We start from the raw sequence: 15,127 nt of genomic DNA, 5'->3' as shown, positions 1-15,127 counted from the left end.
AAAACATAAGTAAATATGAATTTGATTTTTAAAGACACGTCTTTAAATCAGATATTGGTTTTAAGATAATAATTTTAATTATAATAATTTTCTTTAAATCAATTTATTCCGTACATAGTACGGATTGTTACCTAATATTTTTTTATTATGAGAGTTTTTCATAGAAGCTGAGACCAATTCTCAAATGAGAATTATGAGAATTTTCGAAAAACTTTCTCCTTTCTTTTGAGGAACTTATACAATAAAAAGTTATTTTTTATATTTTATTATTTTTTTTGTTAATGAGAAACTTGGTGAGAGACTAAACCAATGCACATGTTCCTACTATGTTTTACATCAGTTTTTAACCACAGAGCATATTTCAGTTTTTTTTTTTTTTTTTTCAACCAAACATTAATTAAATTATATTTCAGTTATTAGTGTTTGTAAATTGTAATTAACGTAATTACTCTTTTATCCTTTGAATTTAGGGTTTTATTATAACTTAGAAGACATGCACCTAAAATTTCGGCTGGAATATATAACACAGTGACATATAGACATAGACAGTGAATTAAAATTCATCTCGGCATTGAAACAGGATTACCCTTGTTCAACTGATTGCCTTCTCAATCCTTTTCTTTTTCTCTTTATAACTCCCAATGTTTCGGAGAGCAGAGAACTTCTGTCGTAGCTTCTTACAATTGCGGAGGAGACAGAGAACAGAAATGTTGGGTTTGATCCCAATTTCATCACCAGACAGTCTAAAGAAAGTACTTCAAACACTGTCTGGAAAATGGGGAGACGTAGTGGAAGATCTCGAGAGTCTTCAAGTGAAACCCATGAAAGGTGCAATGACCAACGAAGTTTACATGGTGGAATGGCCAACAAAGGATAATAATTTGCGCCATAGGAAGCTTCTCGTTCGTGTTTATGGCGAAGGAGTTGGTGATCTGTTGTTCAACAGGAAAGATGAGATTCGTATGTTCGAGGTTGTCTCTCGTTACGGTCACGGTCCTAAGCTTCTTGGCCGATTTGCTGGCGGTAGAATCGAGGAGTTTATTAATGCCCGGGTATTGTATATGTTTCTTGTGCAATAATTCACCAAACCCATTTGATTTTAGATGCATTAAGTTGCGACTCCCAAGATATAATTGTGCTTGGTCTGAATTTTATCATGAGAAAGATAGAACATTTACAACCTCTGATTTGTGGTTTTTTAGAAGATTTGGTTTTGGGATTAATGTTGAAACAGAGTGGACTTCATCACCATGACTTGAGTCTATCTATTTCAATTTGAGTAACTCACTTATATGATTGTCACCACATATTTTTGTTACATGTACACCTCTTCAACAGACGTTATCAGCGGCGGATCTACGTAACACCGAAGTATCTGCTTTCACTGCATCTAAGCTAAGAGAATTTCACAGTATAAACATTCCCGGTGATAGAAACGTGCTCCTTTGGGATAGGATGAGGTGAGCAATCGATCTATCTCCCTAATATGAAGCATAAAAGTGGGCAGAGCAGAAGAGCATAACAGAGTCTTGCATAACATATGAACAGGAATTGGCTTAGACAAGCCAAGAGTCTGTGTACACCTGAAGATTCAGCAGAGTTTGGTCTTGACAACATTGAAGCTGAGATAAACTTGCTGGAACATGAGCTGCACAATGAGTGTAAGCAACAGAAGATTGGGTTTTGTCATAATGATTTGCAGTATGGTAACATTATGATTGATGATGACACCAATGCCATTACTATCATTGTAAGTTTCTCATTACTCTTTAAGGTCAAAATATCATCACATGTAGACCAATATGAGATTTCTCTAACAGGACTACGAGTACGCTAGTTATAACCCAGTTGCATACGACATTGCAAATCACTTCTGCGAAATGGCAGCAAATTACCATTCTGAGACTCCCCATATCTTAGATTACACTCTATACCCAGGTACTCACTGGTTAACCCTGTTTGAGATCTCGACAAGTCGGAAAGTGAAAATTACATTTGTATTTGACTGATTGGTTTGGGAATTGCAGGAGAAGAGGAACGAAGAAGATTCATCCATAACTATCTCAGCTCTTCAGGTCAGTTTCTAAAAGAAACATACAATAGTTCCTTCTTCTTCTGATCATAACAAAGTCTCATGGACTAATACGCCTTCTTCTTTTGTCAGGCAAAGAACCAAAGGAAGAAGAGATAAAACAGCTCTTGGAGTATACTGAGAAGTACACATTGGCAAGTCATCTCTTGTGGGGCTTATGGGGAATCATCTCTGTAAGATTCTTCCTTAATCCATTCCTTACATAATGTAACGTAAGAGAGCAATCTAAAAACAGTGAAATGTGCAGGGGTACGTGAACAAGATCGAGTTCGATTACGCTGAGTACTCAAGACAGAGATTCAAACAGTTCTGGCTTCAAAAACACAAGCTCTTATCTTCCTTCTCCTCTTAATCGTATGCTTCAAACACCAAATGTTGTAACCAAATCTAATCAATTCTAGAAACCAATCCAAAAACCTGAAACGTTCCCAAATTGTAAATTGAATGCTCTCAAATTCCAACAAAATTATCCATACAACAGGACATTAAACTAACACTGATACTTCTAAATATGTACAAGAAATCTCAAAACCTTACCAACAAATTCTCAACCAAATTTGACCTAAATCAAGAAACAAGAACAAGAAACACAATCACCACTGGTTATGAAGAAGAAGGCTTTATAAGAGGCTGAGATGTTTTCCCCCATTCTTCAGGACTACACTTTACCTCCATTAACAACGTCACAACTTCCTTCATCGTTGGTCTTTCCACAGGCGACGGGTTCACACAGAACATCGCGATCCCCAATGTCTGAAGCATCTCTTGAACTATCTGATCCGGTAAGCCCTGAAGCTTCACGTCAAGTACAGATAAAGCTGGTTCGAAGCTTCCCATCTTCTTCTTCACCCATTCCACTATGTGAAGCCCGTCGCCGATCTGAGGCGCCACGGCGCTCCGGCCACTCAGAATCTCTAATAAAACGACGCCGTAGCTGTAGACGTCACTCTTCTCTGTTATGTTCATCGTGTATCCATATTCTGCGAAAATTACACAAAATCCTCTTACTTTTAATAACTTTATCAACAAACCCCAATACTTTTAACAAACTCATTTGCAAATCCCCCCAATATTTTGTAACAATGCAAATGAAAACCCTGATTTTTAACACCCCAATATTTTGTAATAATGCAAGCTGAAATCCTGATTTTTAACAATTTATTAAAAATACCTAATTTGTCAAAAAAAAAAAAATATATCATTTGTAATAAATAATAATGCAAATGAAACCGTCAATTTAAACAAATTCAGTTAAATTTCCCCCAACATTTTGTAACAATGCAAATGAAACCCTAATATTTTGTAACAACAATTTATTACAAACACCTAATTTGCCACAGACACAAAAAAAACCCTAATATTTTGTAATAATGCAAAATAGACTCTTATTTTTTTCAAAACAAATTAATTTTAAATTTCCCCTAATTTTTTGTAATATTGCAAATGAAACCTGCACTTTAGCAAATATATTTTAAATCCCCAATATTTTAAAAGAGTGCAAAACAACCCTCTATGACAAAAGGGAGAAACTTGCCTGGTGCGATGTAGCCGTAAGAACCAGCGACACGAGACATGGCATTATGATAATTCGGCGAGTTCATCATCAGCTTCGCAAGTCCAAAATCCGCAAGAATCGCTTCGTACTTGGAATCCAAAAGTATATTATTACACTTGACATCTCTATGAAGAATCGCCGGAACACAATCATGGTGAAGATAAGCCAAACCCTGGGCAGATCCAATCGCGATCTTGTACCGTGTTTCCCAATCCAAGTTTCGGTTCCCTTGCAACAACTGCTGAAGATTCCCATTAGGGAAGTAATTGTAAAGCAGCAGCTTCACCGACTTGTTCGAACAGTAACCTAGAAGCTTCACTATGTTCCTGTGTCTGATGTTACCAAGTATCTGAATCTCAGCTGCGAATGAATCGATCGTTGATTCGCCTCCTTCGTCGTTGTCTTTAGTTTTCCAAAGCTTTTTCACCGCTACGGTCTCTCCGTTGGGCATCTCGGCTTTGTAAACGACTCCTGAGCATCCTTTGCCGATTACGTTGTCGTCTACTAAGCAGTTCACAATGTTGTTGACGCTTATACCGAGTTTTTGGAATGGTATGAATGTCCAAGGGTATGAGAAGTCTTCAGCTGTTGATTGTGATGAAGACGAGTTCTGAGATGTTTTTTGGGTTTTGTAGCGGTGGTTGTTTCGTAAGACGAGTAGCCAAGCTGCGAGGATTGCGATTGTGATTGATGCGATGATTACTGCGATTAAAGCTACGATCTTTGGTGATCTTACTCCGTTGCTCTGTCCGTTGTGTGATGAGCAAGTGACGCCGTCGAGTGCGTGGCAGAGGTTTGTGTTTTGGAGATATGATGTTGTGGAGATTGTTTTGAAGAACGGTGTGGATGGGATTGGACCTGAGAAGTTGTTGCAGGAGATGTTGAGTGAAGCTAGGCTTGTGAGTGAACCTAGGACTTTGATGTCGCCGTGTAAGGAGTTGCGTGAGAGGTCGAGTGATTGTAGCTGCGTGAGGCCTGAGAAGGTTTCGGGGATGTCTCCAGTGAAGGCGTTGTAGCTCAAGTCGAGATTTATAGTCAAGCTTGTTACTTGGCCGAGTTCTTGTGGGATTTCTCCTGATAAGCTGTTGTAGCTTAGATCAAGAAGTGTAAGCTTCTGTAAATTCTTGATTGATTTTGGGATTTGACCAGTGAGGAGATTGTTGTTGAGGATCAGCTTGTTTAAGTAACTTAAGTTGCCGAAACTCAGGGGTATGTTTCCGGTGAAGCTGTTTCTGCTTAAATCAAGCTGCTCTAGATTCACAAGGTTCCCTAGCTGAGCAGGAATATCTCCAGTGATATAGTTGTTGTGCACATCTAATAGCTCAAGGACAGTGATGTTAGAGATCTCGTAAGGAAGCCCACCAGAGAAATGGTTCATGTAGAGATCAAGAAACACCAAGTTCTGTAACTCGCCTATCTCTTTAGGTATCTGACCTGAAAGTTGGTTCTCTCCCACCCTTAGCCTCACAAGCGACTGACATTTTGATACACTCTTTGGTAATCCACCGGATAAGGAGTTTCCTAGAAGCAGAAGCTTGCTGAGCCTCTTTAAGCTGAAAAGCTCTTCTGGGATTCTTCCTGTTAGCTTGTTCCTAGAGAGGTCCAGGGCCACTAGGTCTGTGCAATTGCCAAAAGAAGACGGAATTGTTCCTGAAATCGAGTTCTCCCACAAGAAAAAGCTCTGCAGAGACTTAAGGCTTCCGATTTGGGAGGGGATTGAGCCTGATAACTTGTTCTTATCCAGCTGTAGAGCAATGAGGCTGGAACAGTTGCTTAATTCCCAAGGAATCTGACCGGTAAACATATTATCAGACAACTGAAGCTGCTCCAACCAAACAAGCTTACCCAAATCTCCAGGAATCTCACCGGTTAGATCGTTGGCCGAAACATCAAACACCACAAGGGAAGAACAGTTGGAAATCTCGGGTGGGATGACCCCAGATAAAGAATTCCCCCATAGAAGCAAGCTAGTGATCTTCTGGAGCTTACCCAGTTCCTTTGGGATGAATCCAGTGAGCTTGTTCATGTGCAAATACAAATTCCTAAGCTCTGAGCACAAACCCAGTTGAGGAGGAATGGTACCAGAGACCTCAGTGTCATACAGAGCCAAAGTTTGCAAATTTACCAAGTTGCCAAATGTGGAAGGGATTGAACCTGACAAACCACTGGCTGCAAACCCCAAAGTTGTCAAATTTGTCAGAAACCCTAGCTGGGCAGGGATAGGGCCTCCGAGATTAGGGTTACCACCAAGTCTGAACTGCTGAAGAGAGACCAAAGAGCCAAAACTTGAAGGAATCGAACCATTCAACAGATTGTCCTGAAGACAAAGAACTTGCAAGGCAAAAAGATTTGAAATCTGTGAAGGGATTGACCCAGAGAGCTTGTTGGCATTCAAGATAAGGAACTGGAGAGAGGAGAGGCGGCCAAGCTCTGATGGGATTGAACCAGAGAGAGAGTTTGAAGAAAGGTCAAGAAGCCTGAGGTGGGTGAGTTTTCCAAACGAAGGAGGGATTGGACCAGAGATGTTGGTGGAGGAGAGGTTCAGGAACTGAAGAGAGGAGAGAGAAGAGAGGTCTGGGATTGAAGACATGTTAAGGAAAGTGTCGGGGATAGAGACAGAGATCACTCTGTTGTCTGCAGAACATGTAATGCCATACCATGAACATGGTGTCTGGTCTCGTGGGTCCCATGAAGAGAACAAGGATGGTGATGGCCTCTTGAGAGAGAGAAGAGCTTGGCCATCTGATGAAAGAGAAAGAATGGGTTGGACCATGGAGACCCATGAACAAAAGAAGAACAAAAACAAGAAGAAAAAATGAGGTTGTTCTCTCTCCATGGAATCTCTCTGGGGAATAAACGAAGTTGATAGGTTTACGAAAGCGTTGTTGAAATGATTGGTGTAAATGGAGAGGTTGAGGAAGAAAGCAAAGTTGTCTTATCCTTTTTATTTGTTGAACCTTGAGGAGACAAGAAGCATGTGTAAGAGCTTTGTGATTGCTTAAGGTTCACACTAAACCATTGCAGAACAAGAACAGCAAGAGCAATAACTGTAGATAACAAACCATGTGGAGCTAAGAGTGAGGTCTTCACACTCTCTCTCCCATTGAGAAGAAACTCTCTAGCTGGGGAGATAAAAAGGTTGAAAATTTAACAGGCAAAGGTGGTGGTGAGTGTAGCCGGAGCTGAGAGGTTGAAGAAGGTGACCTTGGACTTTGAGTTTTTTGCTTTCTCTCTCTGTCTCTTTCTTCTCGTTTGGTGTTGTTGCCTTGCCTTCTTGGGAAGACTAATAATAAAAAGATTGAATTACTCTGATTATTTTATATTGTTATAAAGTTTTTTTTAGATTATTATACTGCAGTGATTTGGGCGCCACCGGATTTTCTTCCGTTTTTTCGTGGATGTGTGTGCTATATAAATTACTACTAATAAGTGTATTCTTTTTTGTGAAAATATTCAAACTTTTTAACATTTTCTACAATAAACAAAACTCTATCTCCATGATATATATATATTTTTTCAATACCCATTGTATTTTATTTAAGTCTCCCTCCCAAAAATCAAGGTTAGTTTATATGCTTAGTTTTTTATAAAGTTATTCACGGACCAATGATTTTGTGTAAATTTAAATTAATTTGTGGTAATCCATATTTTTTTTTGTTAAACATCAGTTTCAAGAAACCATTAATAAGAACGCAATACATTTTTTATGTGAAAACTACTACATTTTTTGTAATCCATTTTTTGCCGTGAATGATGATTGCTCAAGCCGATCCGAATTGGTCGAGTAATGCATCATCTAGTATCATCAACGTTTGATATAGACCGCTATTGAGAAGTGAGAACAATATACCAAGTTTAGCAAGAACGGAATGAGAGAATTCACAAACGCTCTAGTCACTCGACGAATTACCACATTCGCTTGATAAGACTAGTAATGTACAATAAAGAAGAACAGAAAAAGGAGTTTTACTTTGCACAAAATTTAAGTTCGATTAGTCACATGTTCGATTTCTTAACGTCTATTTATAAGATTTTTCAATATATATATAAGCAAAAGGTGCATGTGAATATTGAATAGTGAAATACACATTTCCATTGTTGCTCAATTCCGGTTTTAACTTTTTATGTTTAAACTTAATGTCTCTTTATAAGATCGATCATTTTTCATGTAATCTCGCCGTATGTCTTGATTTGTAATCTACCAATCTCCCAAACAAAAAAATTGAAGAGAGGATCTCTCAGTTTTTTGTTAAAGGATCTTCAGTTGTGACGTATAAGCAACAAAGTTATTATATATTTTGTTTATATGTATAATGCTATCCACACATATTTTAGAGGTTTAGGGTATGATAAAATCAATCCACGAAGTAATGTAGCTAACAAAGTAACAATACATGTTATTGCTCTTGTCTTCTTCTCCCATCTTCTTCTCCTTTTGTCGGCCAGTCCCAACCGTTGGATCTTTATAGCTATCTTTTTTGCTCCTCACGTTAGATGATGAACCCATACGGCCATACTATACGACAACTATATAAGTTTATCAAAACTGATGATCCACTAATAGGTTGCACTGCTATATATAGTTTGTTGGTTTCTTATGAGAGAGCAAAACTGATCTATTTATATTGGCTGATGATATCTACATAATTTTAACGAATTGGATTGTTGGATTTGGATCAGACGGATCTGATCACCAAAAAAATGGTATTTGCAAAGGTATCACATTATGGTATTTGCCTTCGTACCCAACATAGTCTTCTATAGTTACGATCTGATCACCAAAACTGATCTATATATATTGGGTGATGATATCTAGTTATTTAGCACGAGGAAACGATAACAAAAGATCAGAGTTATCTTGATAATGAATAAATTAGGAGTAGTAATAGGGAACACACAAGTGTTTGGAAGCAGCATGGCCTAGGAGACGGTGAAAGTTAATAAAAAAAAAAAAAAACTGAAAAAGTGATTTTAGAGGGAAACCCCTTTTGTTCTTGTCGTGTTTCTTTGATTAATCAGATTGGGTGTTTAGTTTTATTTTATAAATGTCCTAAAATAAGTGTAATTTGATTAAAAAAACTATCGTAAACATAAAAGAAATTATACTTCATTAAAACGATACGTAAAATTCAAAATTACATTACCAAGACAGAGGAGGTGGGTGCGTTTTGGGAGGTGAGCAGCATCAAAAGATTGTTTATAGAAAAAACACTCACATGAAGGAGAGAGCTATGAATATATAAAAAATAATACTATATTTTTAGACTTTGACCTCTTTTTACTACCCATTTAAAGTTTTGTACTCGATAATTAAGTTGATAAGATATGCTTTAGCTTTGCTTAATATATATTTCAGTAATGGTGAAACTACTACAATATCACATGTCCCTAGTTAACTCATGTCTCACAAACTTTGGTATATGTACTATATAGCAAATAAATCAACCAAAAGAGATCATATTAATAGCTAGGGTAACTAATGATTTAATTAAGTGTGGCTAATTTGTCTGCATGGCACGCTGCAAAAGCAAAATGCTTTGATTAATGGTTGTTCTAGCTAACCTATTTGTAAAATAACATTTTTGGAGACTTTTCTTTCTTTTCTTATGTTGGACACCTGTTTTATTACTACTACAGTAAAACTTCTATAAATTAATAAGGTCGGGAGTACAGAATTTTGTTAATTTATGAAGAGATTTTTTTATTTTTATAATTTTGAATATTTTCTATTTAAAATAAGATATTGTTATTTACATTTTTATAGAATTTTCTTAATTAATAATTTCAGCTATCCTAATATGATGGATATCAATAGTTTACTATACTATCTAGGTGAAAATGATTAATATTTAAAAGTTCAGAGTTTTGAAGAAATTGTTATTACTAGCTTTCATGATGAAGTCCAAGAAGATATTACAGTATCTTTATAACCAATTACACATAACCACGAGGTGGTGGACTAGTGGTTCTAGCTTGGAAGGAAGAGTCGCCATGTTGGTCCAGGCCAGGGATCGATTCTCTCCAAGCACAGAATTGCTAGCTTATCCCTTTGGGCACATGGGTATGGGCCCATTGCTTACGGCCCATTTGAAAGCCTGGGGGATCCTACCCATGGGATACCCTCTCCCCAGTGATTAGTCTCGGACCCCTCCATAGGTCTGAGGATTTACCCTGAGTTATAAAAAAAAAAAAAAAAATACACATAAGATTATAGAAAACAACACAAAATTTTGGATGAAATTTGAGAAAACAACACAAAATTTTTTTGATGCAACAATAAAGATTATAGATGAACTCCAACAAGAATGCAAACAAATTCAAGAATAGACAAATTGTTCTATTCATCGTATATTTTGTTTTCTTTCTTATTGCTTTCACCAACATCCAAATTCGACCAAACAAAATAGAAAAAAAAAGTATTATACGTGTAAAATTGTGAAAACAACTTGAGATCATTTCTCATTTCTCAAACAATTTTATTCACTTTCCATGGATTCAAATAATTAAAAACAATCTTTTAGCACTTAGCTAATCAGATCAGAGATCTAAAAATATATAAATAGTGGTTTAGCAAAAAAAAATTGTTTAAATCCTAACAAAAAAACAAAATGTTTAAATAGTGTGATATTACTTTTTTAATTCTTTTTATCCTAATCAATGTAGAAAATAGAACAAATGAATTAAAAAAAATTTAACATATTAGGGAAAAAATTAACGAGTTAGATAAGCAGTTTATAATTGAGTCCTTAATCGATTTTTCTAACCAACATCACAATAGAAAAGATGCATTATCTCCTTTTTGGCTTGTTTGGCGTATTTGGAAAGCTAGAAACAGGTTAGTCTTTGATGGGGTTCGAGAGGGAGCAACAACTACTAGTTTGAAAGCACTTGCTGAAACAAATGATTGGATATGTAATGTAAATCAGACAGGAAAAAAATGCAGTCCGACTACAACAAGTAACATGCCATCATGGTCACCTCCTATATTTCCGGCACTAAAGTGTAACTTTGATGCAGCATATGATACTAGTGATCACCATACATCAGGAGGATGGATTTTAAGAGATCATTTGGGTGAACCTATTGTGTGGGGAGCGATGAAACTATCACGTTCTGATTCAGCTTTGGAGGCAGAGACAAAAGCATTACTATCGAGTTTACAACTACTATGGAGCAGAGGTTATGGTTCTAGAGTGATGATTTTTGAAGGTGATTGTGTGAACCTGATTAATATGATTAATGGCCGGTTTTGTAATGCATCCCTCACAAATGTACTTCGTGATATTCAATTATGGCTTTGGAAATTTCAGAACGTTTCTTGTCTTTATACAAATAGAAAGAATAATGAATCGGCTCACTGTCTTGCTAAACTAGGCTGCGAAACAATAGATTTTTATGTGGAGTCTGTATTGAAGCCAGATTGGCTTATTGATTCTCTTTGTACAAACTTTGGTTAATTCAATATAATTACTTATTGCGCAAAAAAAAAAAAGATAAGCAGTTTATAGCGCTGTCAGCAAATGAGAAATCCGTTCAAAATGACAGTAAATTGTTAAATGAATTGTTTTAACAAGTATCATGTATGTCTTCCTAAACAAAAGAAAAAAAAACATACATCTAATAATAATATAGATAACAAACAATTGGTGATATCAAATTTTACATGTCAAAAATTGAAACAATCAATCATAAGAAAAACTGTATTGTAGCATGAAAAGTTTAAAGATTCAAAATATTCAAAACTTTGAAATACTTTTTAGGAAGAAGCTAACTACTAATGAGAATTATATCGAGCTCAATACTCACTAGCTAGTATTTTGAAACTAAAACAAATTTTAACTCTGACTAATCAATTTATCCAACAGTTTATCTAATTTGCTCAAACTGGAATATTTTCATACTGAACATTCATATATGATTTGCAGGTATTGAAGCAAATCCCAAATTTTTTTTTTCTATTTTTTTTTTCTATTGGCACACATCATAAAGAAAAGAAAAAACCAACCTATTTATGTTAGTTGACCTTTCTAAACCGATTTAACCCGAAATTTAATCAATTTACTAAACCGCCGGTTCTAACGTAAGAAAGAAATAAAAATGATATCTGCATTTTCAATCTGTCTCCCACCAAAGGGTCGTTAAGTCTCAACCGCGTCTTCTTCTTCTTCCTCCTCCTCTCTCAGTTTGGTTTGACCGGCTTTAATGGCGGAAGTACGATCACGATCACGACGAACGGAGGTACACGGATCTCTATCTGCTGCTATATCATTGTCGTATATTTGATTGAAGTAGGTTTTTTATTTTTTTTTTTTTTTTAATTGGGGATAACTCAATGTGGAATTTTGCAGAGCAATTGGGCTACAATATGCTGCTCAGCTTTCTCCTGTCTCCAGCTCTACTGGGCACGTCTTGTAATCCGCAAATGGTTCAACGTTTCTGCTATTGAATCAGATTATAGCGCTGATAGTGACGATGACTGTCAAGAGAGAGTCCAAGGTCATCTTATCCAGATTCTCCGGGAACAATTAGATTTTTTTTTTTTATTCCATACTCTTTTTGTGGCTGAATCTGAATTTGGTGTTAGCAGAACTTGACCCGAGTAGCTCTGGAGTTACCAATCAACGTGTTGATACTGATGGTAATGTGATTTGTAACTCTCAGCTAATCGTTATAACTTTGTTGTTTAGGCTAATTTTATAGTGATAGCGTTTGCGTTTGATGAATAATACTCTCTACGTAGGTTTTAAACATTATTGCTTATTCAGATTCAGTTTTCCTAATTTTTTTCTATCCAAAACTAAATTTCAGATGTGCCTAAGCTTAGAAGACGAAATTCAGAAACTTTCAGGGTGCAGTATATGGATACCAAAGCAATCAGGTCTTCTGGATTTCTCTGCTTATCTTTGCATCCTCAATGTTGTCTTGCTGATTGTTAATGTTTCTGTTATTTTGTGAGTTTGTAGACAGATATTTTGTTTCTTGTCTCTCTTTTCTCCTGTAATGCTATGTTGTCGAACATTTGCTTTAAGAAGTCCCACTGTTTCATGTGTAAACAGTGTTGCTTACCGTCAACCGTATTGAGTCCCTGGTATGTGGTTTTGATGTAGCTAGAATCTGTGCTGGGACATGGAATGCTGCAGGAAGAGTTCCACCAGCTGACTTGGATATCGATGGTTGGCTAGACACTGCTGAACCTGCTGACATTTATGTTCTTGGGTATGTATTTTTTATTTCTTTCTGAATCTTTTGTTTAACTACCTTGGTTAATGATTTCTATATTCAGTATTTATGATTCATTTCATTTCAGTCTTCAGGAAATCGTTCCCTTAAATGCTGGAAACATTTTTGGTATGGAGGATGACCAGCCTGCTTATGAATGGGAGAACTTGATACGGGAGGCCTTAAACCGAGTTCAACCTAGAAAGCTGAAGATTATAAGTCACAGTGGTCCCCCTTCTCCATCGAAGTTTAAGCAATCTGAAGAGGTCTCTTACAGCGTACAAGATATGTTTACCAGTCATGATGCTTGCGATGCGATTCATTCAATGGATAAGAAACCCAGTTGTAGCGAAAGCACGGACAGACCAGTCGTAGGTGAAGATTCACTTACTAATATAGACGTTTTGGGTTCTACCAATGACAACGCATCTTGCTTGCCCATACAAGAATATTTACCAAGGCAATTTTCATCAGCAAATACGCCAGACCGCTCTCTCTCAATGCAGATTAATAGTGATTCCCAAAGGGAAGAAAGATTTAGTTACACTGAAAGAGTTGGTTTGAGGTGGCCAGAGCCTCCACTGAAACTGCTTAATCAATATGTTTCGGAAAGACGTAGTTCCTTCAAGTCAGTGAATCTAACTATCAAGAATCTGAGAAAACCTTCGTATGTACGGATTGTGAGCAAACAGATGGTTGGAGTGTTTCTCACCATTTGGGTTCGGAGGAAGTTGCGCAAGCACATAAGCAACCTTTGTGTATCTACTGTTGGTGTTGGTATTATGGGCTACATTGGTAACAAGGTCTTGATTTCTCATACTAGCTACTCTGAATAATTTATTCTTAGGCTAGCAAATAACTAACGGTTTCTTATTTTATTATAGGGATCCGTATCGGTAAGCATGTCAATCTATCAGACACCGTTTTGTTTCTTGTGCTCCCATCTGTCATCTGGGGAAAAGGATACAGATGAAGAGAAAAGAAATGAAGATGTACGTGAAATTCATAGAAGAACTCAGTTTCTTCCTCATTCTTTAAATGAGGATGAGCTTCCAAGAAGCGTCCATGATCATGAGTACGTTTAATTTCTCAATTGATACATTCAACTACGTTTAACTATTAAGTTTTGAGCATAACAAGATAACCTTGTCCTTGTGTAGAAGAATAATCTGGCTGGGAGATCTGAATTATCGGATTAACTTGTCATATGAGGAGATACATGAACTTATTGCAAGAAAGGAATGGCAGAGGTTGGTAGAGTATGACCAGGTACCTTCATTGCATTGTTTAGGTTTAATACTAAGAGACAAAGTTCTAACTCTTATGTTTTTAAAGTTAAAAGATGAAGCAATCTATTGATAGAGGGTCTAAACCACGTTTGCAATTATATGTTTTATTCTCTGGTAGCTTTCAAGAGAGATGACAAAAGGGAACGTATTCGAGGGATGGTCAGAGGGAACTTTAGATTTTGCACCAACATACAAATACGAAATCGATTCAGAAAACTACATCGGAGATGACCCGGAATCCGGGAAACGTAGACCGGCCTGGTATTTTCTTGATAAACTGTGATACAACATTTTTCCATAATATGCACAAAAAGGCAAAAACAATGAGTTTGAAGTGACTGTGATTGATCTCAGGTGTGACCGCATCATTTGGAATGGGAAGGGAATGAAGCTTTTTAGTTACAGAAGAAACGAGATTAAACTATCGGATCACCGGCCTGTCACAGCCACGTTCTTGGCCGAGGTTGAGGTTTTGTCTCCAAGGAAACTTCATCGTGCGCTTGCACTCACGTACTCCGAGATCGAAGGCCATGTAGACTTCTAAATGCATACCCTCTCCGGTCAGATTCTGTTCTGTGTAGAGTAATTTTACAACTTATATTCATTTCGTACATTCAATAATTCCCATTGAAGGAAATGTATAAATAGTGTTCACGTAAAAACGTAATCATACTTGCTTTGTAGATAGAATACAGACGAAGTCTTCTATAGGGCTGTTCGACAATTACACTAACCAACACCATATTCCATGACTAGACCATGAGCTAATCACGTGATCAGTTAACTTAGTTACTAGTCAGCCGATCTAGTACGCGAGGAGTAACCACTTACCATTGTTCATAAAATTACATTACAACCTTGTCTGTATAAACCGAGCTTGCGTTTTATACCAAAAACAAGTGTTGTTGTATTCCTGATTCTGAAAACAAGGGAAGCCTCGTTCGTGCTTAAAAATAAGAATTGTAGGATTAA

At 36.8% G+C, this 15,127-nt stretch overlaps 4 protein-coding genes across 5 annotated transcripts; 3 read left to right on the top strand and 1 right to left on the bottom strand.

Moving 5' to 3' along the window:
* The first annotated feature begins 547 nt into the window (after positions 1 to 547).
* Positions 548 to 2,584, top strand: LOC147923610 (putative choline kinase 3). The gene is made up of 7 exons (XM_087497037.1): positions 548 to 1,052; positions 1,339 to 1,460; positions 1,549 to 1,750; positions 1,821 to 1,938; positions 2,028 to 2,075; positions 2,165 to 2,265; positions 2,340 to 2,584. Exons 1-7 carry the CDS (start codon positions 642 to 644, stop codon positions 2,442 to 2,444), a joined length of 1,107 nt encoding a protein of 368 aa, XP_087353163.1. The 5' UTR covers positions 548 to 641; the 3' UTR covers positions 2,445 to 2,584.
* LOC147923609 (Leucine-rich receptor-like protein kinase family protein) lies at positions 2,507 to 7,091 on the bottom strand. The gene is made up of 2 exons (XM_087497036.1): positions 3,627 to 7,091; positions 2,507 to 3,072 (listed from the first exon to the last, which is right to left on the bottom strand). Exons 1-2 carry the CDS (start codon positions 6,481 to 6,483, stop codon positions 2,696 to 2,698), a joined length of 3,234 nt encoding a protein of 1,077 aa, XP_087353162.1. The 5' UTR covers positions 6,484 to 7,091; the 3' UTR covers positions 2,507 to 2,695.
* Positions 7,092 to 10,609: 3,518 nt separating this feature from the next.
* On the top strand, positions 10,610 to 11,104 carry LOC147923608 (uncharacterized). The gene is made up of 2 exons (XM_087496494.1): positions 10,610 to 10,864; positions 10,958 to 11,104. Exons 1-2 carry the CDS (start codon positions 10,610 to 10,612, stop codon positions 11,102 to 11,104), a joined length of 402 nt encoding a protein of 133 aa, XP_087352620.1.
* Positions 11,105 to 11,735: 631 nt separating this feature from the next.
* On the top strand, positions 11,736 to 14,845 carry IP5PI (inositol polyphosphate 5-phosphatase I). Of its 2 annotated transcripts, none has more exons than XM_087495758.1 (10): positions 11,736 to 11,885; positions 11,996 to 12,143; positions 12,235 to 12,285; positions 12,456 to 12,525; positions 12,759 to 12,863; positions 12,955 to 13,669; positions 13,751 to 13,941; positions 14,027 to 14,135; positions 14,274 to 14,416; positions 14,510 to 14,845. In XM_087495758.1, the coding sequence occupies exons 1-10, from the start codon at positions 11,850 to 11,852 to the stop codon at positions 14,697 to 14,699; spliced, it is 1,758 nt and encodes a 585-aa protein (XP_087351884.1). In that variant the 5' UTR covers positions 11,736 to 11,849; the 3' UTR covers positions 14,700 to 14,845. The 2 variants fall into 2 exon arrangements, with proteins under 2 accessions (XP_087351884.1, XP_087351885.1); XM_087495759.1 differs by having other exon boundaries at positions 11,752 to 11,885; positions 12,755 to 12,863.
* Positions 14,846 to 15,127: the final 282 nt, after the last annotated feature.

The sequence above is a fragment of the Camelina sativa genome, chromosome 17, assembly GCF_030686135.1.
Source record: "Camelina sativa cultivar CO46 ecotype springtype chromosome 17, ASM3068613v1".
In the NCBI taxonomy this organism is placed as follows: domain Eukaryota; kingdom Viridiplantae; phylum Streptophyta; class Magnoliopsida; order Brassicales; family Brassicaceae; genus Camelina; species Camelina sativa.
This window is presented reverse-complemented; position numbering and strand designations above follow the sequence as displayed.

Bases quoted from the DNA above. Each gene is read 5' to 3' on its own strand.
- LOC147923610 (XM_087497037.1), top strand. From the start codon at position 642: ATGTTTCGGAGAGCAGAGAACTTCTGTCGTAGCTTCTTACAATTGCGG. The intron at 1,461-1,548 runs GTGAGCAATCGA...ACATATGAACAG, and splicing joins CTCCTTTGGGATAGGATGAG to GAATTGGCTTAGACAAGCCA. The intron at 2,076-2,164 runs GTCAGTTTCTAA...TTCTTTTGTCAG, and splicing joins TAACTATCTCAGCTCTTCAG to GCAAAGAACCAAAGGAAGAA.
- LOC147923609 (XM_087497036.1), bottom strand. From the start codon at position 6,483: ATGGAGAGAGAACAACCTCATTTTTTCTTCTTGTTTTTGTTCTTCTTT. The intron at 3,073-3,626 runs GCAAGTTTCTCC...TAATTTTCGCAG, and splicing joins TTACGGCTACATCGCACCAG to AATATGGATACACGATGAAC.
- LOC147923608 (XM_087496494.1), top strand. From the start codon at position 10,610: ATGCCATCATGGTCACCTCCTATATTTCCGGCACTAAAGTGTAACTTT. The intron at 10,865-10,957 runs GTGAACCTGATT...TGGAAATTTCAG, and splicing joins TGATTTTTGAAGGTGATTGT to AACGTTTCTTGTCTTTATAC.
- IP5PI (XM_087495758.1), top strand. From the start codon at position 11,850: ATGGCGGAAGTACGATCACGATCACGACGAACGGAG. The intron at 11,886-11,995 runs GTACACGGATCT...GGAATTTTGCAG, and splicing joins CACGATCACGACGAACGGAG to AGCAATTGGGCTACAATATG. The intron at 13,942-14,026 runs GTACGTTTAATT...GTCCTTGTGTAG, and splicing joins AGAAGCGTCCATGATCATGA to AAGAATAATCTGGCTGGGAG.